Source organism: Onychomys torridus, chromosome 17 (genome assembly GCF_903995425.1).
Source record: "Onychomys torridus chromosome 17, mOncTor1.1, whole genome shotgun sequence".
NCBI classification, from domain to species: Eukaryota; Metazoa; Chordata; class Mammalia; order Rodentia; family Cricetidae; genus Onychomys; species Onychomys torridus.
The window spans coordinates 8,670,859-8,698,701 of record NC_050459.1 but is presented as its reverse complement, the minus strand read 5'-3'; the positions used below and the strand labels follow the sequence as shown (position 1 = coordinate 8,698,701).

The window sequence follows — 27,843 nt, the reverse complement described above, 5'->3', positions numbered from 1 at the left end:
ACCACCAACCTCAGCACCAGCCGCCTAAGGCGGTGTTCCCGGCCAGGCCCCGCCCCGGACCTCAGGCTCCGCCCACTCCTGGCCGGCTTCAGAGACAGCGGCCTGTCCAGGCGCAGGCCCCGCCCCGGAACCCAGGCTCCGCCCACTCCGGGCTGGCTCTTCTTGAAGCAGCGGCCTGTCAGGCCCGCCCTGTCCAGGCGCAGGCCCCGCCCCGGAACCCAGGCCCCGCCCCATCCCGGGCGCCAGCCTCAGCACCAGGCGCCAGAGGCAACGGTCTCAGCCGGGCCCCACCGTGTCCAGGCGCAGGCTCCGCCCCGCCGCCCAGGTCCCGCCCTCAGTGCTCGCCGCGCTCGGCAGCGGGTGGGAAGCGGCAGCGGCTCGCCCGTCCTTTGTGCTTGAGTGGCGGCGGACTCGCAGGCCTTCGCCGGCACGTCCCTCTCGCCGGTCCGAGTCGCGCGCTTCCCAGCGACCCCATCATGTCGGCGGGAGCGGGCGCGGGCGTGGAGGCAGGCTTCTCCAGCGAGGAGCTGCTGTCGCTCCGCTTCCCGCTGCACCGCGCCTGCCGCGACGGGGACCTGGTCGCACTCTGCTCGCTGCTGCCGCACACGCCGCGCGCTCACCTGGCCGCCGAGGACTCCTTCTACGGCTGGACGCCCGTGCACTGGGCCGCGCACTTCGGAAAGGTGGGCGCGGGCACTTTAAGGCGCCATTTTCCGCGTGGTTTTCTCTGAGGGTCAGAGTGCACCCCACCGTGCCTGGAGAGCGCGGCAAAAACTCGGTCGGCCGCGCCAACACCCCCCCAGGCTTCCAGGGCGCATGTGCGGCAGAACGCGGTCTGAGACCCAAGGGGTGGGGGCGCGGAAGCTGCGCGGGCCCGACGGAGCCTCGAGGGGTCCACGGCGCATGTGCGGCGCCGCGCGCGACCCAGGACCTCGGGGGGCGCGGGGAGTGCTGGGAGGGCGGGGAGGAAGTGGGGTCGGCCTAGCCGGCGCCCTGAAGGACCCAAGGCGCATGTGCAGCACTTATGGCTGTGGTTCGAGAGAGGGGGTGATGTAGGCCGGAGCTGGGGCGATTTGCGCGGAGTCCGCCCCCTCTCCGGGGAGTAGTGTAGAGGGTTCCTGTCTAATGGAAACCCGGCGCAGAGCGCCTTTAAGACGGGAAGGGATGGGCGCCGTCCTCGCGGTCGGGGGTGTCAGGTCGGCACCTGATGTGACCGCAGGCCCTCCTCCGACCGGGCCCGCCCTGTGCAAGCCTCGCTGTTGGTTCCATCCTCCTGGGCTTGGACGGATGGCGGACAGTCGTGAGCGGGCCTCCGTGCAGGTGGTCGCTGGGAAGCCACCACGTCTGCTTAGTTACCTGCGGACAAACTTCGCCTTGTACTGTTTTGCCACAATGTAAGATACAGCTAAATGAGCTTTTTCGCTTCTACGGAGGACGAGTTGTAGACTTGGCTTTGGACCAGGGATGTAACTGAGGCGAGGACTCTGTTTTTGAGCTGTCTTATAAACCTGGATAGTCTTAAGATGTGGAACCATCTTGGAAACCCGTTCTGACTGGTAGGGAAAGCTCTTAGATCGCAAAGGCAGCGCCTCTTTCCCCAGCCTGGCTATCTGTTGTTGCCTCCCTTTCTGTAGGTTTCTAGCATGTTTTCCTCAAGATGTACGAGTGATGCTGAAGTTACCCAGTCATTTGTGAGGGTTATTTATTCCCGGAAGATTGGTCATTATTAAGGCTAATTATGCCTTGCTTTTACAAAATGCCACCATTTAAAAGTACTCTGCATAGGTCCAGACCCAGTTTCCTCGGTTGAACATGACCTAGCTAACAGGTTCATGTCCTGGGAACTCTCCACGTTAAAGGTTAATTAAAAGCTTTTCATCTGACACCTATTCATCTTACCACTGGTTTGTACTTTTATTTTTCCCTTGGGAAATTAAAGGAACTCTTCACCAGCCATTGCTTTCAACCTCTAACACTGTTTTGTTAAATCTGTTCACTGCCTGCTGTGCAAGTTTTGTAGCCTGCCAGTCAGTAAAAACTCAGTTTATATTGAGGTGATCTTTATGAGGACAAGCTTAAATTGCTCAGAGAGACAGATAAGGAGACTCAGGGTGCTGTTTGTTCTTGGAATTGCTTACAACCGAGCACAGTTTCTTCACTGCCTTGTGGTCCATTGAGGAGAAACAAGCAGTTCAAAATTGGAGAACAAGTAAGTTCCAAAAATTTCCTGGCCACATGGTAGGCACTTGGTGCACATGTTGACCTGTGATGGCCTCGAAACCAGCAGCCAGCACAGCAGGACCTGGCCTATATCTTGTCTCTGCTTGCCAGTCTTTCCGTTAGTCACCTGCTGGGTGGGCTCAGCTGTGCTGTGACCTTTTTTATCCCCATAGTTTTCTTCCTGTTTAGTTTTTAAAGACTGAGAGAGTGGAGGGGAATGAGCTTTGAAGACTTTCGGTGTAGACAGGTTGTGCACACGATGAAAAAGTCTGTGACTCTAAAGAGTTTACAGTACTTAGACATTTTTTGTAGCCTGCCAATCATTAACAATTTTATCATGTGTGTGAAAGTCTTGATTAGAAGTTTTAGAATAATGCACTCTTAGTATAAATGTTTTGAAAATTTTTCAGTGTTGGGAAGAGATTAAATTACTGTTAGAAGAAAAAATGGTAACAAAAATGCCACTGGTAACCATTGTGGAATTGAGTTTATGTACTGTTATATTAGTTGGTATACTGACATGTCCTGTTTTTGTCCTTCTGCCTGTTTGAAGCTGGAGTGCTTAATCCAGTTGGTAAGAGCAGGTGCCTCACTGAATGTCTCCACTACCCGCTATGCCCAGACCCCAGCCCACATTGCTGCTTTTGGAGGACATCCTCAGTGTCTGGTTTGGCTGATTCAAGCTGGGGCCAACATTAACAAACCGGTAAGAAGGCCTGATTGATGGTGCCTTTGTTTGTTTTTCCAGTTACAGTTTTTCACATGGTACTGTTTTAAACTGAATCCTTAATTAGAGTTTGATGTCTTTACCTGAGGCCAACTGGAATTTGTTCCTTCAGTTACTTGTGGATAATAAGCCCTTTCCTCCCGAGGCAAACATTCGGTTTGTAGAGTGCTTTTACCTATGTGACTCACCCAGATTTGATTCAGTGATTTGCCCAAGGTCACAGCTGATAATTGAAGGCTGTTGGCCCACAGCCCAGATTTCCTGGCTCCTGCTCACTGCTGCCTTAACTTCCTAGATACTGGAGAAACACATCAAGACCAGCAGAAGGATGGCTTTTATCAGCCTGGGAGTGGGTTTGCCCTTCAGACACAGGTTGAGGGTGGTGACTGGGTGTAGAACTGTCTCTTTAAGTGTCATTTACTTAGTGGGAAGAAGTTTGTGTTTAAGTGTGAAGACTAGAAGATATATGAGTCAGATTTTTTATGGTGTATTTTTATGGATGTTTATATTATTAGCCTATAGTAGAGAAGCATATAGTAGATGGTCTGAAATGGAGCAGACAGAACGTACTGCCCAGCTCGGGTGGATTACATGCTGGCAGCTCTGGTAGCTATGATATATGCCCGTTTTTCCCCCCTTTCATTTTCTTTTTCTGTTTTGTTTGTTTGTTTGAGACAAGGTTTCTATGTGTAGCCTTGCACCTTTCCTGGAACTCACACTGTAGCTCAGGCTGGCCTTGAACTCACAGAGATCCGCCTGCCTCTGCCTCCCAAGTGCTGGGATTAAAGGCGTGTGCCACCACTGCTCAGCCCCCCTTTCATTTTCTATATACTTTTCTTTTTTTAAAAAAAAAAATTATTATATGTGGGTATGTGCACCTGTTTGCTGAGCCCAGTGTTGGATCCTCTTGAAGCTAGAGTTACAGGTGTTTGTAAGCCACCTGAGGAGGAGGGTGCTGGGGGTGAGACTTGGGTCCTCTGGGAAGCAGTACATGCTCTTAACTAACAAGTCATTTTCCAGTCCCTCACATGCTGCCATTCCCTCAGCAGCATCTTGTGTGAAGGGTCTTGAGCTGCTCCTTCCTGCCTCTCTCTTGAGGTTTGTTCCTGGGTTATGACAGTTGTAAAACAGTTGTGGGTCCTTCCTGAGGATAGGTTAGCTACCCACGTAAAATGGCGAGTGTCTGGGCCATGGGTGGGAACGAGGACTGTAGGAAAGGGGTACAAGCGGATCATGTAGGTTTTTTTCTCCTGAGACTTATAGTAAAAAGGCAGTGTAAGGAGAAGCCCCTTTTTGTTACCGAGACTTGACTAGAGACAGCTTTAGATCCTTACATATTTCCTTTTCTTCTTTCACATGAATTTCTTCTTTTGCACCCTCACCTTGCAGGGCAGAGACATGTCTGTCCATCTGCCTGACATCCATACTGTTGCTTCCTGGTGTCAGCAGAATGGGCACTGTGGATTTGAGTCTGGGTTCTGCTGTTTGGCAGTCTGGCTTTGGACAAGTCACTTACTTATTAGACTGTGGTTCCAGTACCACCAATAAAATATGAGTAATAAGTTTGTGAATGGAAATAGTTCGTATTTGCTGTTAATATAGACTTTAAGTTTAAAATTTTCTATATGTTAACTTTTAAGTAGTTAACAAAGTGTGTAATTTAGAGAGGTATAAAGAAAGTGGTACCTTTTTGGGGGAGGGCTTTTTAAAAGCTCGATGCTCCTTTTGACTAGTATTTCCTATTAGTTCATTGTTTCGGCAGCTGTTGAGAGTACAGGCTCACAGGTGTGACTGTGTCCCCACTGTTCAGTGCGGTGCCTTCAGATAGCACCACCACTTCCTGGCTTCCCCACAGGTCTCCCTAGCCTTGCTTGTAGCCTCCCGTGGGCACTTCTGAAATGTAAATAGAGACCACGGGGCACCATTGAGAAGTGTGGTTTTCTTGCTTCAGTATCCACCTCTCCTTCAGAAGTGTAGACCACAAAACAAGGGCAAAGTAGCACTGCCTGTCCTCTGGCCACTGTTACTATCCCTCCAATATCCCTCCACCTTTTGGGGAATTTTTTCTCCTGTTCCAAAATTAACTAAGATTTTTTTTCTTTTGAACATATTTTGCAAAACCGCATCTAAATCTGTTAGCTTTCCTGCAGAGTGTGTCTGTCTCTGTGTGTGGTATTTGTATGTGCTCATTTGGGTATGTGCAGGTGGGTGCATGAATATGCGTGGGGCAGGGCTGGAGGTCAGTGTTGAGTGTTTTCCAGTTGCTCTCAATCTGTTTAAGATGGTTTCTCACTGAACCTGAAGCTCCATCAGTTTGACCAGGTTAGCTGCGGTGAGCTTCAAAGACCTTCTAGTCTCTTGGTTCCGGTTCCAGGGTTGCAGACACACACACCACCATGCCTGGCTTTCATGTGGGCACTGGGGATCCGAACTCGGGTCCTCCTGCTTACACAGCAGATACTTCATAGACAACCACCTTCCCAGCCAATTTTTGTGTAGTTTTTGTTTCCTCTACCCTTCTTTAAAAAGGTAGTTTGGGTGGGCATGGTAGCACACACCTTTAATCCTAGTGTTATGTAGGCAGAGGGAGATGGATCTGTGTGAGTTCAGGGCCCTCCAGTCTGTGTAGCAGCTTCCAGTACAGCCAGAGTTGCACAGTTGACAGACCCTGTCTCCAGTAAAGGGGGGAAAATTTGAAAGCAGTTTGCTTTTTTAAACATCTGAGTTCACTGTATAGTTCTTGGATAGTCACATGACTTTCTTCAGAAACCCTAACTTTTTCCTGAGGACCTTTGTGTCAATTCCAAGTCCATTTAGAACCTTGTTTAAGTAAGTGCGTGCTCTTCCCCGTGTGGGGCGCTGGGAAGGAGCTCGGGCATTTGCTAAATTTATGAATGACCCTTTCCCACACACTGTACAATTGCACTCCTGCCCTTTTTCTGTATCCCTTAATTATGTGGTATGCAGGTACTGCTAACTGCTGCTCCTGGGACCTTGAAGTGGGATCCATTCAAGTACTGGCAAAGCTCTCCCACAGGGTTTCCTAGACAGCACTCACTGCATATCTGACAGAAATCCTCCTCTTGCTTTGGCTCTTACAGCCTAGAGACATTGTACTGGAGGGATTTTCCCGTTAAAGCCATATAAGCAAATTACTCTTCCTTTTTTTTTTTTTTTTTTTTTTTTAATATGACATTACACTCCGGAGTGGCTTCCCTGAGTGCTCACTCCATCTGTTGCCCTGTTGTGCCTCTATTGCGTTTGCCATGCCAAAGGTCTGTTAGCACTACAAAGCTCCCCTGTCTGGCTTAGTTTTTTCTGTGTCTTTACCCTGTCCTCCAACTTGAGATCATCTTTTCTAAGATCCAGTTCCAGTCAAGACAAGCTCTTTGCTTTCCTGGTGTCAGAAGCTATAGAGAGAAGGACATACAGGAGGTTGGACTTTCAGTTGCCTTGTGATCGTTTCTTGGCCTGGGGGGTGCTGTTTTAATGTGAATTTGTTTCTGTTGGTCATAAGATAGTTATTTTGAGTTTCTATACAACACATTTGTGCCAAGCTCCAAGATAAAATGATTGGTAATTCAGCATTACTGGCCTTCCACCATCCGTATGAGACACCTCCCAAGTCTTCATCAGTATCCTGTAGCTAAGTGTTGTGGAGAGCATGCCCTGCAGCCTGGCTGTCAGCAGCCTTTCACAGGTACACAGCCTTCTGCCCCACTTCAGATTTTGCTCACATTACTTTATTTCAAAGATAAGGGAGGCTATGCATTGATTACCTGCTTCTCACTGTGAACAGTTTTGGTAAATCTCAGCATGTGCATTTTGTGTTTCAGGACTGTGAGGGGGAAACTCCCATTCACAAGGCGGCCCGCTCTGGGAGCCTGGAGTGCATCAGTGCCCTGGTAGGGAACGGGGCTCATACCGAGTAAGTGTCTTCAATTATTCCCCTCACTTAGAGACGTGCCCAAGGTGTTACATCCCGAAATAGCATTTAGAGCAGCAAAAGCCTTAAACATCTTTGTTTCTAAAGTTAGCAATACAGCTCTGCCTTTTTGATCTGGTGTTACTGAGGAAGGTTGGGTCAGGCTGACCACTGGCAGGTGCAGGCTCCATTCCCCCAGCTCAGAGTGAGACAGCAGAGTGGAATGAAAAGAACAGTCGGTCCATTAGAAACCGGAACTCAGTGCCATTGACTTTGCCACTAAGTAGCCATGTCACTATGGCAGGTCTTCCTCGTGTAAACTGGAGCTGTATGCAGAGAGACTTCACTTTCTTGGAGTCTTTGATGCTGAGGGTTAGTTTAGAATGCCCTTAATTTAGGGCCATTTGCATGAGCTGTGGTCTATTACCTGCTAGAACAGTGCTAATGTGTGAGTGTGTTAGTTCAGAAATGTGTCTTGTATGCAAATCATTAGCTAGCCATAGTATTATACATTATCTAGGTATATTCATTTGTTTAACTTTTTTTTATATTGTAAAAATTTTCTTCTGCAATTCACAGCATTAACAAATGGATGCGGTTTTTCACCCTTAAAACATTGAGTGTAAGCTGTAGAAAGCAGTAATAACCAAAATAACTGATAATACCAGCATTTAAAATTTTACTGTAACTTAATGAGTAATTCATTAAAAATTAATTAGAAACCACTTTATTTTAACAGGAAATGTGAAAATTGAGACTTTTGGATGCAGCGAGACCCACAAAACTTAGTTTAACCCTTTGGTTTCCATTTCATTGTTCTGAACATAGGTCCTGAGTAGCAAAACCATGTATGTTAGCTCATGTAGGCATGTCTGTCTCCAGAGCTCAGCTTAGTTACTGTCCTAGCTTCCGTTCTCTTCTTTATTGGCGAATGTTGCCATTAGTTCGGGCTTGGAGATTTAATGTTATAAGTATGGCCTGTGTTGCCTAAGCATAGCAGCACATGGCAGTAATCCAAGCACCCAGGAGGCTGAGACAGAAGGAGTGGACTTTGAGGCCCACTTGAGTTACATTGTGAGACCCTGTCTCAAAAACAAAAAAAAAGATATGGCATGTATTAACTGCTACATTTTAAGGACCCTTGTAACTATATTTAGTTGTGATGTGAGGTAATGTAAAAACAGTTTGATAATGTGAATATGTATTATATAATCTTAAAACATTTAAGATGATTCTCAGTTGCTTTAAAGTTACAGAATCAGTTTTATTCACTGTATTTATATTAAAAACTTAGACCTTTAATACCAAGTTTGATTATAAATATAGTCATATATAACAATTGATTAAATTACTTAATTATCATTTATGGAAATAATGGGCAATTAAAGTTGGCTTTTTTAAATAGCTTATTTTTTCCTAAATTATACTTTTATTGGTCCTGAACATTTTATTACAGAGATGTTAGTTTTAATTTTGATGAATAACTTAATCCTTTGAGCCAGTAAATATCTGTCAGTATGTCCTTTTTTTTTTTTCTTTCTTTCTTTCTTTTAAGTAGGTATCTTAAAATATGAGTATCTTTTATTTACAATTCTGTCATTGGTTACAGGACCCTCAAGTGTCTCTTTTCTACCAGGTGTGGCTGAGCATGGCCTCAAGTGCCAGTCTGTCCCCCATCTCAGTACAGGAGCCACCCCCTCGAGACCCTGCAGTATGGTGACTGCCCTGGAAATGAGCTTTCACATTTTTTTGGAAGGAACATTTAACTTGAACTACCTAGGCAAAAGCAATTTTTAAAATCAGAAGTCTTTGGCCTGGAGTTAGACTACAAGTAGTCATTATTTATTGCTATTGTGTATGTGGTTATTCATTTTATCATCTAATGAAAATGTCGGTTTTACCAGTAAGCTAAATTGAAAACTGCTTTTTACTGTCTGTTCTGCACATTTTTGTAACTTATCTTGTTAGTCTGTCTACATAAGCAGTTTGACTCCCCCAGATAGCAGTGCCTAGGTCTGTGTTCCCCTGTAATGCTACTTACACGGCCAGATATCGTCCCAGCACATAAGTCTTCCCTAAGACCAAAGGTTTAGCAAGTTTCCTTATATTAAAATTACTTAATATATTGTTTCATTTCATAATGAGCCAGATTGTTAATTCATTTTATAATCTATAATACTTAGGAGATTAAAAACTTTCCTTCTCCTGTGACTAGGTTAAAAGCTGCCTCATACTGCTATTTTTAAATTAATGATTTTGCTCTTAATTCCTACTCTGCCTTTTATATGTCTGCTACATTAAAGTGGCCAAAGACTAAAGTTGTGCTTTTTTTGATCATCAGGTAGATGGTGAGGGTAACTGCTAAGTGTCTGTGGCTAGAGTGGTTTGTTATATGACTGACTTGTTAATGTAGGTTGCAACTGTAAGATAACACATTTCAGCAGCTGTGCATCGTATTAAATTATCTAGCACCACACGTGAGTATGTTGATGGACTTTTGTTTTCTTCTCTTAATGTAAATCTGGAGTTTTGGTGCCAAGTTATCTTTTCCACATGAGCGTCTGCTTCTGGCTTATGTGGTAGTCCTCAGTAATTGCCATTTTTCACACTGCAAAGTCTAAATACACAGGCTCAAATCCCAGTTCTGTGAGCACACTAAACGTTTGTGTACCTTAAAGGACCTGGAGCTGTGTCTAAGCATGTTGAACTCTATTGAACTTCTGAGTCAGTCTCACAGGCAGGGCAGGTACCAGTCTCCCCCCCCCCCCCAATAGAACATGGATTCATTAGAAGTTGTGTATTTTGGCAACCAGATCTAGTGGGGTACCTTTGAAATAATTACTGAGCCTCACTGCCCAGGAGCCGGCTGAAGAAGCAGCAGAGGGCTGAGATGAGCAGGCTCCTTCCCCGCGTGTGGAGAGGGGGGGCTCAGTTGTCTGTGACAGTAGACTAGCCACAGTTGGGGGCCCTGTGGATCTGCTAGGCTTTCACAGTCACTGAAGCGGGTGCGTGTGCTTCACCTGGAGCCCGCCTACAGGCAGGGTTATCACCAGCCAAGCACATGTGAACATACTTAGATGTGTGAGTGCTCTTGTAACTCTCTTCTGGGCAGAGTGTAACCAAGTCTTAGCCATTCGCTTCTGAAGTTGATGGTTAATTCACTTCCATGCATCTGTCCTTGAACGTCAGTCCTCCTAGGAAACGTCTCAGACTCATTAGGACAGTCAGTCTGATGCCTTGGTGCTTTGAGTCCTTTCCACCTCACAGGCTTGCCACTTTCCTGACTGAGGGTCTCTGGCCTTGCTGCTGCTTTTTCCTCCACTAGGACGGCAGGATAGAGGTGGCTGTGCAGGTCTGCCCACAGGCTGAAGCAGTCAGTGTATGACAGGGCTCAGGATTATTTTATTAATATCTTAAATGACCTAGATTTCCCTATTTCTCTAACTGTTGCTTTTATATTAAATTGGTGTTTTAAAAACAAACCAACAATTTATAAATACTCATTTTTCTTTTTGCTAAATCGTAGTGGAACATGCTAAGTATTTTAACGTATGCAAACAATAATTGTGTTTCACTTGCAATGCTAATCATCCTCAGTAACGTTGAACTTGAAATGAAAACTTGGCACCAAACTTCTTCAGGTAGAAACTTTAAAAAATAGTTTCTTCCTATTGTTAACTGAAGAGTGCATTTATGAAAGTCTTCATGATTATGTGTTTGGATACCAAAGGGTTAAAAATACACCTGTATTTCTTTTACTGCAATAACAGATGTTTGCTAATGTTTTGACTGTATAAATAGACATTTAGTAAATGTTTTTATTTTTTTATCTTTTGTTAATGATTCCATTTATTTGCTTATTTCCATCTAGGAATAGTTACTAATGTATTTGAGATACAGCATACCAAATTTTAAAGTAACCAGAATCGTGAGTTGATGGTTTTTAGTCCATACTGTTAAACTTTTGTTGAAATCCTGACATAAATTAGCTTCATGCTGAAGTTACTAGAGGTACTTCTTAAAGACAGCACTAAAGCAGTGGCGGTGGCCACACCAGTGGCCTGGCTCTGTGGCTGCCCTGCACCTCATGTGTGTATGTATTTTTAATCCAGTGTTGCCTGCAAATGTGATCCCTTATGATTGACGTTTCCTGTGTATGAACCATGCCCGTTTAAGTCACGCAGAAGATTCTGAATCTGTAAAAACTACACATGTCAATGTTTTACAGCTACGTAATTCGAATTGACTTGGTTTTTTCAAGTAATCCTAGAAAGGGGGAGCATTCACATAGAAACTGCTGAAACTGCCACAGGTGCTTCTCCGAAACCTTACGGTTGTGGCATTGAATGTTCAGTATGGCTTCCCTTCTTCACACAAGCATACTGTTGAGGTATTTGTTGCGGTGATTGGTTTTAATGCTAATCTAGGAATTCAGATATAGATTCTTTAGATTTGCATGCTTTGCTTACCCTAATTTATGATATCTACCTTTTTATTTGTAAACTAACAATAGCTAAATTCAGATCAGAATTTTAACAGAAATATTTACATAAAAATTGTGGTTATTTTTTATTGTCACATGGCATTAACATAAAGTATCACAAAGGTGATGTGACACCTTGAGTTATGAAAATGATGTCAGGTGTTTCCTGACCTGTCATTATTATGTTAATTAAAGAAAAACCACTCGTTGGAATGGCTTCTCTATTCTGGTATTGTGACACTGTAAGTGGAAAATCAGAGGGATAGCTGGCCTCTGTGACAGTCAGTTCTGAAGCTTCTTGGGAGGAATTCTTGAGAAATTAAATTTAATGCTCCATTCAAAATATTCCTACAGGAAATTGTGTTGGGTGACAGTTTGATTCATTTTTGCCACTTTGGCAAACTATTTAATTTGTAGGTGAGATTACTTTCTTCTCATGTGCTAGTTTTCTGATTCTGAAAGATTAGCAAGAGGGCTGGGGATGTGGCTGAGCAGTTGAGAGCTTGTCTGGCATGTATAAGGTCTAGGTTTGATCCTCAGCACTGCTGACAGTCGCCTGCCTGGGAACTGTTTGCCTCCCTCTTGGAGGGGATTACAGAGCTGGGATTGACAGGCAAGAGCAGCATATGGAGCTCAGCCCCATGAAAGTCTGATCCCACCAGCCTCCTTCTCAACTCCATTTCGGAGCCCCAACAAGACCAGGCTTCCTAACAGACTCCCCATTTAGTATTTTGTGTGTGGATGTCAGGGTCAGGGAGAGTGGGTCAGGCGGGGGTCAGGCTGGGGTCAGGCTTAGGCAGTTGTACCATTTCTCCCAGGTAATTTGTCTTTGGACTTCGTCAGCGCCTGTCTGCAGGACCCAGTTAGTCCTGTGTGGGGAGTACTGGTGAGGCACAGGCTGAAAGGGTGGACTGTTAGCAAGCACAGAGGTCGGGAATGAGTCGTGTCCTTCATTCAAGTGCAAGCCTCGAAGGAATTAAAATTGGGAAAGGTAGTTGGAAGCCCTCGAAAGCAGGTCTTACTCTTCATACTCCCGCCTACTGATTGCACTGGGAGGCTCTCAGATGGAGGCATAGCAGGTAGTGAGACATGGATGCTTGGTCTGATGGTTTCCTCGGTATCTAATATTTTGTGATAGATTTGGCAATTTGTAGAAAGTTATCTTTTTTGTTTGACTCTATAATGAATCCAGTAGTGTATAAAACAATGAAGAGGACCTGGAGGGTGCTGGTTGATGTGAGGTGAACAGCCTCATGCTTGTCAGCAGCTCTGACTCTGGCCTGCTGCTGCAGGGCCTATGAGCTAAGGCTGGCTTCTCATTTCTAGATGCCAATTTAACAGGAACCCAAATAGAAATAATGGACATTATAGGTAAAGTTCCATGTGACTCGAATATCATTGTCCATAAGCGAGGATAGAATATAGACACACTGTGCAGCAGCTTTCAGGCTACAAGAGCTGATGTTGGGGAGAGAGAGAGTATATTCTGCCTACTTGGCCCTCCCAAGAAAAAGTACTATATCCTGAATTAGATGTTGCCTGCCAATCAGTTCAGGCCAGCTGCCCTGTGGAGGTCTTTGATTTGATTGGACAAGACTGAGGGGCTGTCACTCAGGAATAGAGAATACAAGTGGTGAGTGAAGGTGAGCGAGAGAGGAAGTGATCGGACATTGAAACAGATGGCAAGTGGAGGGTGGTGGCTGGTGTTTGATGTACCAGCATCACCGAACAGATCTTCAGCTTGTGAGGGCAAATGTTAAACTACTGTGTGGTCAGTCCTGAGCAACACAAGACACCATACTAGAGTCAGAAGGGTGCTTTATATTCTATTTTCTGATAATGCTACACGGTAGTGCCAGTTAAAATTGAACACAATTACTGTCTCTGCAAGCATTGTGTAGCACAGATTCTGATGTGTCCGGTTCACTTTTTAGAACTTGTTTCCTGTTCATGTTTACTTCTGGTCCTTCAGAATTACATGAGGCTCAGCTTGACCTTTGCTCTACTTGCTGCTGCACCGGGTGGGTTGGCTGTCATTTTTTTGAGCTTTCCTCTTCAATTTGAAAGTTGGCTCTGTAAACATCTAGAAGTTGGTTGTCTGTAGTGTAAATAGAGGAAAGTGCCAGTGGTGACAGCTCCCTGGGCGATTGGGGACAAGCTGTTAGCCAGTCCACTGCAGTTTATGGTACAGATTTCCTAGTGCATTACTTACCCTACTATTGAATGTTGGCTTCTCGTGTCTGTGTTCTTTCATTTTGGTGAACAAGACCATCCTTTCCCACAGAAATGATCATTTGAGGGCTAGTGAGACAGTGAGTTCAGTCCCCAGCACCGGTATGGGAGAAGAAGACAGTCTAACAAGTTGTCTTCTGACCTCCACACATAGGCCATAGTACACGTGTACACACACACATGGAACAGTAAAGAGATAGGCCATAGTACACGTGTACACACACACACATGGAACAGTAAAGAGATAGGCCATAGTACACGTGTACACACACACATGGAACAATAAAGAGATCGTTACAGATTTTGTCTGTAGTGTTGCTCGTCTTCAAATTCTCAAGACGTTTAAATTTTTCACATAATTTGTTTCTTGACAAGTAGACATGTCTAAAACATCTTTACTTTGCTGTCTGATAAGCTCCACACTTTGATAAGAATTGTAAGCCTTGTGGCTGTGTGGGGCACTTAATATCTGTTTGAGTCGTGTTGTAATGACAGGTGGGCTTTGTTTTGGCCATGTATTAAATCATGTTTTTATATTCACATGTCAGTAAAGATGCTGGAATGAATGTACATCACAGTTAACTGTGCTGAAGTCTTAACCACATCAACTTTAGTTCTTACTGGTCCTGTGTATAATTGCACTTTATTTTTAAGGAAGTGCTACTGATTTCCAGGATTCTCAAGTCTTGCCTCTTTATCTCACTAGCCTGGACTTGAGGGCTGGTAAAATCACTCAGTCAGTAAAGTGTTTGTTATGCAGGCATCAGGACCTCTGGTACTGGGGAGACAGGCAGATCCCTTGAGCTCCTGACCAGCCAATCTAGCCACATCAGTCAACTCCTGGTTCAGTGGGAGACCCTGTCTCCAAACACAAGATGGAGAATGATTGAAAAGGTCAGTAAGCCTCTAGTCTACACACACACACACACACACACACACACACACACACACACACACACCGGCACTATACCCATGTGCACCACACCTACCACAAACTGGGCTTGAGTCTACCTTCCATATAGGTATTACAATTAATGAGTGTCCAAAACAGTTTCTGCAGCTGGAGCCTTATGCATGTGACCACTGGAAATAGAGTATAAGGCTGTGATTATCCTTGTAAACTAAGAACCGTTATTTGTCCCTGAGCCTCTAGATTTTATGCTCCAAATTTTTAAGTTTGTTTGTTTGTTTGTTGCCTTAACAGTAACCCTAAAGAGCACAAGCGTCAGGGTTTGGATTGGTCACCTCTGACACAAAGCGAGGCCTTCATTTCATCACGTCTTGGTGGGCGTGAAGAATAGCTGACTGAGTAGGTATGGAAGCCCTCCTCACCGTTGGTGTGCCCGCCGGTGCCAGTTGATGAGCTTGAACCAGAGAACTGTTGCTTCCCTGCAGCCCTGCTCTCAGAGCTGCGCACCTTCCTGCCTTCTGAGGGAGTTTTAACAGCATAGCTTGTGTTCCCTCGGTCTGTGACATGTTTAGTGTTATCACCAGGTGACACAGTTCCTTTTGGAGAGTAGGACTGAGCCTGCGGCAGTACTGCAGGGTACTGTACATTTTCAACTCGATCACTATGTTTCTGCAAATTTTCCTACGGAGGGCAAATCGATCAAAACGTAATTTGCCTTGTCTCAATGTAGGGGCCAATGGCAGGTTACTTTGTTAGGATACCTTCTGAACTTCCACTTAGAGTGTCGCATATCAGCCAAAAGTCTGGCTTATTTTTGCACTGTGACTTTGTGGTCAGGGAGCCACTTGATAAGAATGCCATGGACAATGGTGTCAGTACATGCTTGTTATAATTTTACCCAGGCTAAAGGATGGGCTCATTTTAAAATGAGGTACAGGTGATACAGAGTCTGTTTCAGGTGAGGTCTGAAGTAGAGTAAATTTAGATTCTTCAGACTAACAGAAAACACAGCTTTGAGAAGTCCAGTAGGAAGATACCTTATAAGTTAGTATATTGATTTTTGTTTTTGTTTTACTGTCTCCCAAATCAAATATGTGTAGGAAAAGTTAGTTACAGACCAGGCTGATTAACTGCTCCCTTAATGAAGATTTGCTGTAGATCTGTTGTCAGCTTCAGATAGTTTAGTCAGTTTGGCAGGAGCAGACACCAGGGTCGAGTGCTGTGGGTATAATTCATTGTTTTTGTGTTGTACAGCCTGAGAAATGCCAGTGGCCTGACCGCAGCGGACATTGCACAAACCCAGGGTTTCCAAGAGTGCACCCAGTTTCTCTTGAGCCTCCAGAGCCATCAAATGAGCCGTTTCTGTCAGAATGGCACCTTGAGTGGAGGCCATGAGAGCATACTTCCCAATCACATTAGCCTGGGAACAAATCGAAAGAGATGCTTGGAAGACTCAGAATCTTTGGGAGTAAAGAAAGCTAGAACCGGAGGTGAGACCCTTTGGGCGTTGTTTACTTGTACAATGTTCCACTTTACTTGTTAATGTATTTTTTTAAGACCTTTGCTTGTTTCATATAGTGCCCAGTTGGTATACTGAAATTGTAGTGTTCCTCTGAAATAAATTGTACATGTCTGTTACAATTGATAGGTCCAATTGATACTTTAAAGACAGGTCCTTTGCTTTTCCTTGTTGATATTAAATTTTAAATTCTGCTTCATTTTAAACAATTAGATTTAGCTGGAGAGATGGCTCATAGGTTAAGAGCAATGACTGCTCTTCCAGTGGACTCAGGTTCAGTTCCCAGCACCCACATGGCAGCTCACAGCTGTCTGTAACTCCAGTTCCCAGGGACGCAACACCCATGGCAAAGCACCAATGCACATAAAATTTAAAATTTAAAAAAAAAAATTAAATTACAAAAAAGAAAGGCTGGGCGGTGGTGGCATGTGCCTTTAATCTCAGCACTCAGAAGACAGAGGCAAGCAGATCTCTGAGTTCCAGGACAGCCAGGACTACACAGTAAAACCCTGTCTTGAAAAACAAAACAAACAAACAAAAAAAGAACAACAAAAAGATTTATTTATTTTACACATGAATGTTTTGCCTGCATGTATGTTTGTGTACTATATGCTTGCCTGGTGTCTGCAAATGTCCGAAGAAGGCAGGCATTGGATCCCCTGGAACTGGGGTTAAAAACAGTTGTGAGCCGCAATATGGGTGCTGGAAATCAAGCCCTGGCCTTCTGTAAGAAGTGTTCTTAACCACTGAGTCATCTTTAGCCCTGGTCTGCTTCCTGTTTTAGATGATCATTAATATTCTGAGCACACTTTGAAATGCCAGACCTAGAGGGTTTTAAAAACTAGTTTCGTTGTTGACTTTTGAGATAGGGTCAGGTTACATGGGCCAGATTGGCCCTCAACTTACAGTGATCCTCCTGCTTCAGGCTCCAGAGAGCTGGAATTATAGATCTGCACTGCCAGCACTAGCTCACAAAGTTGTTTTGTAAACTTGGCCAGTGTCTCTTTGCTTGAGCATTCTGGTCCTTTTAAAGGATTCCTTAGTTTCCTTAAACCTTGTTCTGCAGACTCAGCTGGTTATGCTGGTTTTCTGTGGATTCCTTTTGGTTGGCTGGTGATTAGAGGTTTCGTTTATGCATTAGTACCTCTGTAGACCCTTCATAGGCAGCTGCACATTTCTAACCCGCATCCTGCAACTGCTAATGCAGAGTAAAGTGAGGCAGGAACCTAGCATGACCGTCTGGGCTTTTGTGGGTGATGGTGCATTGTGTGGGAGGGAGGCCCACTCCCACCTTTTTCCCAGAGTATTCTTGAAGAGAGAGGAGTGAGAAATATTTAGATAGAAAAATACAGGGGTAAGAAACAGAAACACTGGATAGCCATAAGAGAGCCTGGATCAATACCCACTGGCCCCTTCTGTCTCTTCTAAAGGGCTATTTATAGGAATGCCAAGGGCTGGAGCAAAAGACCTCCCCTAGCTCAGCCAAGTGCAGACCCTTCCCAATCACTGGTAACCACACTTGTGGTCAGTCCATCCCCTTATGCAGCCTTGCTGGGTAAAGCAAGCTCAGATCTCACTAGGAAACCTCTGTGGGCTCCACAGTGCGTGAAAGCCAAAGCACTCTTCCAAACACTCGAAGTAGTAAGTCCTCATATGGACACCATAGTTGGTTCTGGTAGGGCCATGCATGTGCGTGTGGCCCAGAGCTGCTCTTTTTCTGTTTGCTCTCCATGACTTGAGCAAGTCTCTTCATAGTTTAGAGTTTATGTGAACAGTTGGGCACAGAGACGTGTTGCTTCCCTTCCAGCCCTGCTGCTGCTCAGTGTGCTTCTCCTTCCGCTGTCGGCTACTGTGAAGTGTAGAGCATGGGCCGCTGTGATGGCTTTCCACAGTCAGAATGTGCTGAGTGCTCTAGGGAGCCTTTCTTCAGTCTGTGTGGTGGCCCGCATTCTTGCAGGCTTGGTTTTTAGCTGGCAGTCCAGCATATTTTCTGACTTGTTTTCACTGTCATTTTTGGCATGTTTTGATGGCTGTTTAAATGTGTAGAAGTTTGCTCAGTCTGAATCTCTTATTTTGTTAGAGGAAATAGAAGAACATTCTATTGTAACACAGGTATGAGATTTTTCAAAAGTAATTCTCCACTGTTAAAGAGTGCATGCTGATTTTGCTGAGGAACTGAGTTTGATTCCCAAGAACATCCTCTCTAGGGGAATCTGACACTTTTCTTGTGGCCTCTTGGAGTACACGTACATACTCACACACAGACACAAACGTGCACAAAACAATAAAGACATTTTAAAGACTTAGATATAAAAATAATTTCTAGGGGCTGGAGAGATGGCTCAGAGGTTAAGAACATTGACTGTTCTTCCAGAGGTCCTGAGTTCAATTCCCAGCACTACATGGTGGCTCACAACCATCTATGAAGAGACCTGATGCCCACTTCTAGCCTGCAAGCATACAAGCAAACAGAACACTGTATATGTAATAAATAAAATAAATCTTTAAAAAAAATAATAATTTCTAAGGTTGAAGCCACTTTTCCACTTGTGTAAAAATGTATAAGCACACAGAATATTTGGGTGCGTATAAATAAATAGATCAAACTTTCATATTAAACTTGTTCCATTCTGTCTTAGCATTCTAGAATTATATATGGTGATCTCAATATGGAATTCTGTTCCTGAAACCAAAGCTCCAGCAGATTTTTCTAAGCTCACTCCTCAAGAGTTTCTTATCAAACGGAAGAATGATGAAAGTGATTCCCAGGAAGTGTGGTCTGGCTTCAGTGTCCCGCTTTGAACAGTTGGCGATGGGCACAGTGGTGATGAAATGCTTAGATGTACACACTTGAAAGGATGTCTCATAACGGTGTTCTGGTCGGTCAGTCAGACAGAATATAGACGTGTGAGCTGTAGACATGGACCTGGGGACGGGACATGAGAGCTGAAGTTCCTTGAGCAATTGGTGTTGATGAAATACACTGGGGTGGTACTTCCCCCAGTACCTGGTTTCCAGAACTGTGTGTGTCTGTTTTCCCCTTTACCAGCCCTTTGCTCAAGGCAGCATGACCAGTGGACGTGGGGATGGCCCTGCACTGGCTGCGTCTTGAGTCAGCTGAGGTTTGCTAATGCTCTCAGTTGGTCTGAAGAACTCAGTGCTCTCTCAGTCTGTGGTTAGTAGTTGCTTTCTTTGGAAGTCCAGACTGACTGGACAAGGATTGGGAAAGCAGCTGCCCTGAGAAACAGCCTGAGTGTGACGTGGGTGTTGCAGCCATGAACACTGCAGCCTTCCCTGACCATGGTTGGCACTGAGGTTTCTGGGCACACCTGTGTCCTGGAGTGAGTTTGGCATAGAGTTTCGTTTCTTTTCTTTTCTTTCTTTCTTTTTTTTTTTTTTCTTTTAATTTTTCGAGACAGGGTTTCTCTGTGTAGCCCCGCCTATCCTGGCTTTTGCTCTGTAGACCAGGCATAGATCCACCTGCCTCTGCCTCCGAGTGCTGGGAGTAGAGGTGTGTGCCACTGCCGCCCAGCTTAGGGTTTTATCTTTGTGTCAGTCATCCTTGACAGGTGTCCTGAAGGAAAACAACCTGCCTAACAAGGTTGGTAAATAATAGATAATTTGCTAATTGTCTTAAATATGAAATTCACAAGAACTCCTCCCAGAAATAAAATTTCCACTTAGTTCCTTTAATTTGTTATGTCATCAGTGTCCTCAGATGTGCAGCAGTTGTCTGTTTATATTTGTTTTTAAGTTTTTAGGGGGGGGGCAAAGCTTACCTCAACTTTTCCAAACGGATCTTCATCCTGATCCCTGGAGGCATCATTTCTGTGTGTGTGCACCTAGTGTTGTGCCAGGGGACCACATGGTGCCTGTGGCTTTCCTATCACTACTGTGGTCCAATTTTTCCCACAGTTGTGAGCAGCCTGTTTCACACACAGTCCTTTGCACTCTTGAAATCCAACCTCAGTCCTTCTGGGTTTCTGCAGAGCTCTGCCAAAGTCTGTGCCTTGCTGCCTCTCTGTCTGTGTTGTCCCCCAGGTGGGCTGCCTCAGAGAAGAGCCTGGGTGTAGACCTTGAACTGCGTTGCAAGAGATAGTTGATGGACAGATGAGGTAGGTAGGTGACAAAGATGTTTGAGCAAACAGCTCTTGTACATCACAGTTGGCTGCTAGAAGCCAATATGCAACTAGTTCTGCACCCGCTCCTTTTGTTGGAGTTGAGACCTTCCTCTAGCTTAGCATTCCCTGATAATGAGTGTACTTGAAACTATAAGGGCTGCAGGGCATGAAGGGATGGGCAGCACAGACTTGTACCCACCTCTCAGAGGTGAGTGGGCCAATACCAAAAGCCCCTTTCTAGGGTGCTGGAAGTGTTCTGAACCTTGTGGGTTCATTGTCTGAAAGTCCTTGGCTGTTTGGGCCTGTGTGCTTAGCATCTGCTGCTTTGGTCATATGTAACTTATCAGGGTGAGTCTTGGAAGCATTTCTGTTGGGTGACTAGAGCACAGAGCACAGGAAGCTTGGCTGTGCGGCCTTAAGAGCGGTTTGTTATTGGGTGATGGTGCTGCACGCTTTTAATGCCAGCACTCAGGAGGCAGAGGCAGCTGGATCTCTGAGTTGAGGCCAGCCTGGTCTATAGAGCTAATTCCAGGGCTACACAGAAATCTTGTCTCCAAAAAAAAAAAAAAAAAAAAAAAGGACGCGCTTTCTGCTACCTTACCAAGCCCAAGCAGAAAAATCATGGGTCACTCTGAGACATCCACATAAGCTGCCTTCTGAGATGTAGCTCCAATGGCTTCTTTAGTAGTAACTACTCCGGCATCAGGGTATGATGGGGAGCATATGGAGTCCAGTATTCCTAGGAATACTGTGGTCTTTAATTCCACGGTCCATGACCTACATTTTAAAAGTAGATAATGCTAGTTGTGACGCCTGCTTGCAGCTGCTCTGCTTCTGCCACAGGCAGCAGGAACAGCACCTGGGCAGAAGTCACGGCAATCGTGATTCTGGGGCGGAGGATTATGAGTGTCTTCCCAGAAACCCAGAAAACGCGATGCTAAGCTGCAGAAGGGATTTCCCTTTCTCTTTCCCCTGCTGGGTCAGTGACAGACAAAGCCCTGTGTGAAAATCTACCTCATGAGGCTTCCCTGGGGCACCACACCTTCTTGTGGTGCTGGGTTCCTCTGCCCCTGCTCTGTAACTCCAGCCAGGCCTGACCGAGATCAACGTCTTTGGCCCTGCTGCTTGGAAGGGTTATTTTCCTGTGTTTGTTTTTCCTGGCCGGTTTGTGGGTTTCATTCCCTGATAAGGGAACTGCCTGCCCTAGGTGTTGGGCATCAAGAATAAAAAGACCATCCCTGACCAACTGGTGGTGGTGCACACCCTTAATCCCAGCACTCAGGAGGCAGAGGCAGGTGGATCTCTGAGTTCCAGGCCAGCCTGGTCTACAGAGTGAGTTGTAGGACAGTCAGAGATACATAATGAGATGCTGTCTTGAAGAAGAAAGAACAAACAAACAAAACCCATACACCTCTGTTTCCTGAGGCTTTGTGGAGGACAAAATGGCCTTCACGTTTATTGGATGTTTTTATTTTGGGGACAGTTTTCACTGTGTGGTCCAGCTGGGCTCAAACTCATGGTCCTCCTGACTCAGCCTTCCAAATGCTGAGAATATAGAGGGCACCCCACATTTATGCTTCTGGCCAGTGGATATGAAGGCATTTAATCTATTTTCCAGAGACGTGGACTTGCACAAAAACAAGCACCGGTAGTTGCCACTTTATACGAGGCCTGTTGAGACACTGAGCTTCTGGCATGGCTGTTTAAAGAGTACTTGGGTTTGGTTGAGCAGACACAGCAGAATGGGGACCTCACTGTCCTCGGGGTCCCAGTGGAAGGAAGCATTGTTACCTACTCAGGTGGATAGTTGACCCCTCCAGATCCCGACTTCTGTGGTTGCTCCTGGTGGCACTGACCTTGTGGAGTAGAGCCAGTTTGGTACTGAACTAACTTGAGACTTTTGGATTTTAAAGAGCTTTGTGTGAGGACAGCTTAATGGCTTGTAGTTCCAGAAGTCCTGTTTAAGATGCTTTTGGTCTCCCCCCGGTGCAGACTTGCCTTCCCCCAACCATGTAGCTGGCTGTTTAGGTCCATCCTGCACTGCTCATTCACTGGGGTTCTCAGTGTCTCTGTCACATTCACATCTTTAGGGAAGAATGGATGTTGGTGCAAATAATTGAAGACCTTCATGCCTCTAAAATGAGGACTAGTTAAAGCTATAAAGTTCATTTCTTCTATTTTGAAAACTACTTCGTATCCTGAGTTGTTTATTTGTATCCTTTGACCAAGAGATAATTGTAGGTATTTATTGAAGAAATGTCAACGAAGATGAGCTTATGAGGGTTGTGAGTGTGCAGTTTGGGAGAGCGCAGAAGGGAAGCAGCCTGGGCGCTGTCTGAGGCCATACAGTGAATAAAAGATTCTCTTGACGTAGTTAGCATGCAGAATAATAACTGCAAATGATATTTTCATACCTGTATTGTACCTTGTTTGACACGCCTACTCTTCTTCCCCCCAAATAGTCCTTCCTGTGCATGCATGTGCAAGTGTGTGCGCGTGCAAATCTAGACTTTACATGTGAGAGAAAACAGTGTTTGTTTTTGTATCTAGCTTGTCTTGTTTGGTATGATGTCCAATTCACAAAATTCCCTGCAGATGACATGCATGCCTCCCCGCCGCCCCCCACCCCCACCCCTCCCCAGGCTACTCTTCAGCTCTGGCTAGCCTGGAACTTGCCGTGGCTTGCCTCAAACTCACAGAGACCCACCTGCTTCTGTTTCTCAAGTGCTCAAACCACACCTGGACCAAGATTTCACTCTTCATGCTTGAATGGCTGATATATGTGTCAGTGAAGCAACTCTGAAAGCCATCTCTTAGCATTATTTTAACAGACAAAAGAAGCCCATCCTTACTAAGATTAGAAGCCATTTGTCAAAGAGAGGGGAGGTTTGGGACACAGGTGTCTACAGAGCGTGGACCTGGCAGGGAGTGATGCTGTCCGCACTTCCACCCTCAGACACAGAGCCAGTTGAGACTGCGTAGTGTGTGCCTTTGGTTTGCTGTGTTGGGGACTCAAAGCGGACATGGCTGTAGTGGGTCCCTGTTGACAGGCTGAGCTTGAGTGTCACCCTGTCCTTCCGTAACTGTCTGAGTTAACATCAAGACTGTTCTGAACGTTTCATAGTGAGAATTGTCTTCACTAGTTCATTAAACCCACTGGTGGTGGGGCAGGGTAGGGTGAGCTTAGAATTATCTCAGGTTATACAACTCTGTTACCAAGGAACAGCTTGGGAATTACAGCTTTTGCCATCAAAAAAATGAGCAAAAATCTGAAATTGACTTTGAGCTGAAATTGCATACTAAAACACTTTTTTATTGTAAAAAGTACTTTCGCAGTAGTATAAAAGTTCAATAGTGCTCTTTGCTTCTTTAAATTGTTTGATAGTTGTTAAGCTTTTAGTGTAGATAAAGGGGATGGAAAGCATGGCTTTGGTTTCTTTTTGGACACAGAAATCTAAAATCACCCATTTCCCGTGCAGTTCCCAGCCTGGATCACACCGTGCCACTAGCAAACGGCGAGGCTGAAGAGGATGCTGACAGAATGCATGTTGACAGAGAGTTTGCTACCGTATCAGGTGGGAGTGGACAGTTTCCTGTTAGCTGCAACAACACCCCAGTGGTCGAAGACACCAAACAGCAGGAGAGTGGTTCTGTTGGACCCAGAGAAATAGAAATATATACTGTTTCAGCAATGCAAACCCCTTGTCGTTGCAAGAATCAGTATGCTTACTATTTCTAAGTTCTCAGACTTTATATTTCCTTAACCAGTGTCTTTAAAAAATGTTCTATTATAATTTACAGTTTGGGCACTTGTATGGATGCAAGAATTAAGCATTTCATTGAATTCTATTGCTGTGAGAATTAGTGCAATCTCCCGGTTTTGATTTGAAGCTTTTCCGTGATGTGCCTTGCTTGTTTCTCATGAGGTCTGCAGTTGGTTTCCTGACATGGCCTTTGGGTGACTCTGCACATGCTGTTACAGAGACTTCGATGGCTGTGCAGCATGTGGACAGCTCACGGGGAACACTGGGAACGTGGAGGGTGGCTGCTGTGGCTGTGACCCACTGGTGACAAGTTTGGGCTATCTGCCCCACGCCCTAGGTTGCTTTGGTGTCTCGCAATCCCTTGAAGACTGTTCAGATGCTGACTGTTTTCAGCAGTGCTTTACATGTTAAAATGTTCAGCATATGACAACAGTTAACTCCTACTTTACAGTTGAAAGTCAAAGGCGCTCAGTGTGTGCAGGGTTTAGGCTTTCTGAAATGGTGTGTTTACTCGGCGTGTGCCTTTCTCCCGTTCTTCGGGGGATGGCGGGAGGTCACAGCTGTTCTCCACACGTCTGTCTGTTTAGAAGTGCTGATTTTATAGCAGGGGGGGTGAAAGGTCACCTGTGTGCTCCCAAACCACAGGAAATGTTTGTGTGCCCATAGCACAGTCATGCACAGTCAGCCAAGTAACTGGTGAAGTGGGTGCTCAGCTCTGTACAGTTAGCTCAGAGAGAATAAGATTTGCTCTCAGCAGATGCTGTCTTTGCTAACAAAGGAAAAGTAACAAATGACAGAGCCTGTCCTTTATGAGGACGACATTGTTCTCTTCCTGGTCAGCAGGAGTAACTCCTTGTGTTAACAGCCAGCCCCGTGCTAAGCCAGTTTGTCCTGGATGTCAGAAGGCCATGTGGGCCTTCTGGTGCTTCCCAATACTTACTGGCTGAAGAAATGTGTTAGGAATCCCTAGACATCCTTGCCAATTCCTTGTGTGAAGTAGCACCCGTGTACTCAGAAGCCTGAGGAGACAACTGCCACTGCCCCGGGGTCTTACAGAAGGAAGGTGTTCCTCCTTAAATGCATCTCCACTTTTGAAAAGCTGTTTAGTGATCTCTTCACGTTTTTAATGCCCCTCACTTGAGACTCGAGGGGTGGGGGGCTCTCCAGTGGCTTCTTTGCCGGCTCAGTCTGGCTACCTGTACCCAATGCTTTGGACCGAGTGGCTTCCGTTCACAGCTGGGGGAGGGGGGTGTCTGTCATAGTCTCAGGCTTCTGCCCTCCAGATGTTGGTACATTGCCCTGATTAGCTAGACTGCCAGGTTCCTTTGATTTTGAGATGAAATAGTGAAACTGATTTACTTCAACTGGGTACTAAAGGAGGAAAAAATGCTGTCTGTGGGACATTAATAACTTTGAAATTTACCATCCTATTTATGAGTTAACAAGAAAGGTGACTTTATTTAAAAAAAAATACAATTTTCCCCTTGAGAAAAACTTGCTTCATTTTAAAAATAGTTTTGTTCCTAGTATTTGAAATATTAATTCTCTAATAGAGAAAAGCTATAATTTTAGGGGGGGGATTATCCTCTGAATGTGTTCCAGTTACTAAGTTAGGATTACTACTAATCTGAAAAAAAAAGTTGATGAGGGATCTTGATGTTTTGTTTACTTAATAACCACAGTTCTTGACAGGACACATGTAAACTGTAGGGTACAGGAGAAAATCGCTGTGTTCATCCACAAGCCACTAGAGCTGAGCTGGTGTAGACTTAGTGTCTGTCTGTCTTTACAGCCCAGAGCACTGAGATAAAATTCAATATTACCAAGCAAGAGCTCCTTCTTTTACTGTGTGTGAATTCCTGGGAACATCAACTGTAACTCTCTGTACTCTAGATCTGTGTGTCCACATGTGTTTTCGTATAGCAGCAGCTTGTCAGTGGACATTTACACCTGTGGACTAAACTGTCCACACTTTTCATCTTAGATAGTTTCTGAAAATGGCCAGATAGGAGATCTTTGTTGCTGGACTCAGTAGAGACCCTCAGGACTGCCCTTGACCCAGGACTGCGAGAGCCACGGTGTCGGCAGCCTTCCTGTGCTAAGGCGACCGTGCTGTGCTGCACCACTGCTGAGCAGCAATTGTGGGGTCTGATGCCGAGGGGCGTGTGGCTGAGACAAAAGCGGTTCCTTTTAGGAATCATGTCCCTGTGGTGCACTAGGTCAAGCGTCCTCAACGTAGCCACTCATTTGTCGCCCCCCCCCCCTTGACTCAAAGAGTTCCCTGTCTTAAGTAGAGAATGTTCTGCTGGGTTCTGGGCCCTTCCGGGATGATTGACACTGTTCTTCGGGGGTTGCTTTCGTAGATAAGTATCTACTGTCCTGTGTTTACTTTTGGTGACAGCTTGCATTTCCGATCTCTCTCCAAGGCTACTGAAATATATACACTTTTCCTGTCTTACTGGACAAAATACTACAGTTGTGTTTTACCTCTAAATCTGTCTGTATAACCTTAAAAAAGGACTGGTTTGTTTAGAAGGGGAAAAAGCAACAGGACAAACCCATATCTTTTCTAATTGTGGCAAGAGTTGAACATATTGCTAGTTTCTCCTTCCCCATTGGTCTGCGTTTTGGTGACAGGTATATTTCTTAATGCAGATGTGAAAAACGGTAGCTCCGTGTTGAATACATTGACAAATGGAAGTGTCATCAATGGACATTTGGACTTCCCCTGCGTGACACAGCTCAATGGGATGGAGAGCAGGAGTAACCCGTGCTTAACAGGATCTAATGGAATTAGCAGTGGACAGCCATTTTCCAGTGGCCAGGGTTCTCTCTGTGCTAATGGGACTGAGGAGCCAGAAAAGACCATGGGCATTAACCCTGAGATGTGTGGGTCTCTGCATCTGAACGGGAGCCCAAGTAGCTGTGTGGCCAGCAGGCCATCCTGGGTTGGGGACGTGGGAGAGAACTTGCACTATGGACACTACCATGGGTTTGGGGACACTGCCGAGAGCATCCCTGAACTGAGCAGTGTGCTCGAGCACTCGAGCTGTGTGCGGGTGGAGCAGCGTTATGACAGTGCCGTCCTGGGCACCATGCAGCTGCACCACGGCTCCTGAGCCCAGCCTGCCTCAGCTCCACCGCAGAGAGCCTTTGGGTTCCTTCACGAAGTGAGTGCCGCTAGAGCAGAGGGCTTCCCAGCGCTCCTGCAAGAGCACTTTGGGGGGGTTCACCTTTTTTTGACACCAGCCCCTTTTTGTTTCTTTGTGAATTCTAGCTGATGAGGATGACTTGGGTTAGTAAATGAGGTGCCTGGTAACACAGGCACCATTTCAAATCATTTACCAGACAACACAGCTCTTCCTGTGCAGGTGCAACCTTACAATGGTGTCTTACCGCCACCTAGGAAGAGGACTGTCAGTGGCCAGGGCACAGTAGTCTCCCTGTTTCCTGTGGAGACCACTGCCTGTGTTTCCTTAGGAACAGGCTCTGCCTGGGGTAGATTAGGGTGGTTGTGTTTTTACTCCACATTTCTACTTGGTCTCTGGACTTTTTACCACAGATAATGGTTTTCTTTATATTTAGTGGAAGTCACTGTTTGTAGGAACTGTCAGGTCAGAATATTTTACTATGGTGACCTATTTTTTTGTTACTGTTTTTTGAGGTTTTCTGCTTAAATATATATACTACTATATATCCAGTTAACCGAGAGAATTTTGGATTTCTCTTATTAAAACTGCATTAAATTTATGGTTTTATAGAAATGAGCTTTTGTTTAGGCAACTAGTGGTTACACTGCAGACACCGCAATGACTTCTGATTTTTGTAATAACGATTGGTGCAGGTGAACTGTGAAATGAAGAAACCAGTGCTTTAAGGATGTACTAGCATTTTGTTTTTAAACTGTTCTTTACAAATTGAATAAAAAACCACTGCTGATGT

At 45.2% G+C, this 27,843-nt stretch overlaps 1 protein-coding gene across 3 annotated transcripts; it reads left to right on the top strand.

The window, feature by feature from the left end:
* Positions 1–220: 220 nt before the first annotated feature.
* Ankrd10 (ankyrin repeat domain 10) lies at positions 221–27,843 on the top strand. Of its 3 annotated transcripts, none has more exons than XM_036166636.1 (6): positions 221–683; positions 2,774–2,926; positions 6,784–6,875; positions 15,752–15,987; positions 23,617–23,712; positions 26,557–27,843. In XM_036166636.1, exons 1-6 carry the CDS (start codon positions 477–479, stop codon positions 27,018–27,020), a joined length of 1,248 nt encoding a protein of 415 aa, XP_036022529.1. In that variant the 5' UTR covers positions 221–476; the 3' UTR covers positions 27,021–27,843. The 3 variants fall into 3 exon arrangements, with proteins under 3 accessions (XP_036022529.1, XP_036022531.1, XP_036022530.1); XM_036166638.1 differs by lacking the exon at positions 221–683 and adding an exon at positions 2,106–2,209; XM_036166637.1 differs by lacking the exons at positions 221–683; positions 2,774–2,926; positions 6,784–6,875 and adding an exon at positions 6,876–11,262.

What these genes read in the sequence shown, in the direction of transcription:
- Ankrd10 (XM_036166636.1), top strand. Translation starts at nt 477, where the DNA reads ATGTCGGCGGGAGCGGGCGCGGGCGTGGAGGCAGGCTTCTCCAGCGAG. An exon ending in GGGAACGGGGCTCATACCGA is followed by an intron (nt 6,876 to 15,751) that starts GTAAGTGTCTTC and finishes TGTGTTGTACAG; the next exon opens with CCTGAGAAATGCCAGTGGCC. An exon ending in AAAGAAAGCTAGAACCGGAG is followed by an intron (nt 15,988 to 23,616) that starts GTGAGACCCTTT and finishes TTTCCCGTGCAG; the next exon opens with TTCCCAGCCTGGATCACACC.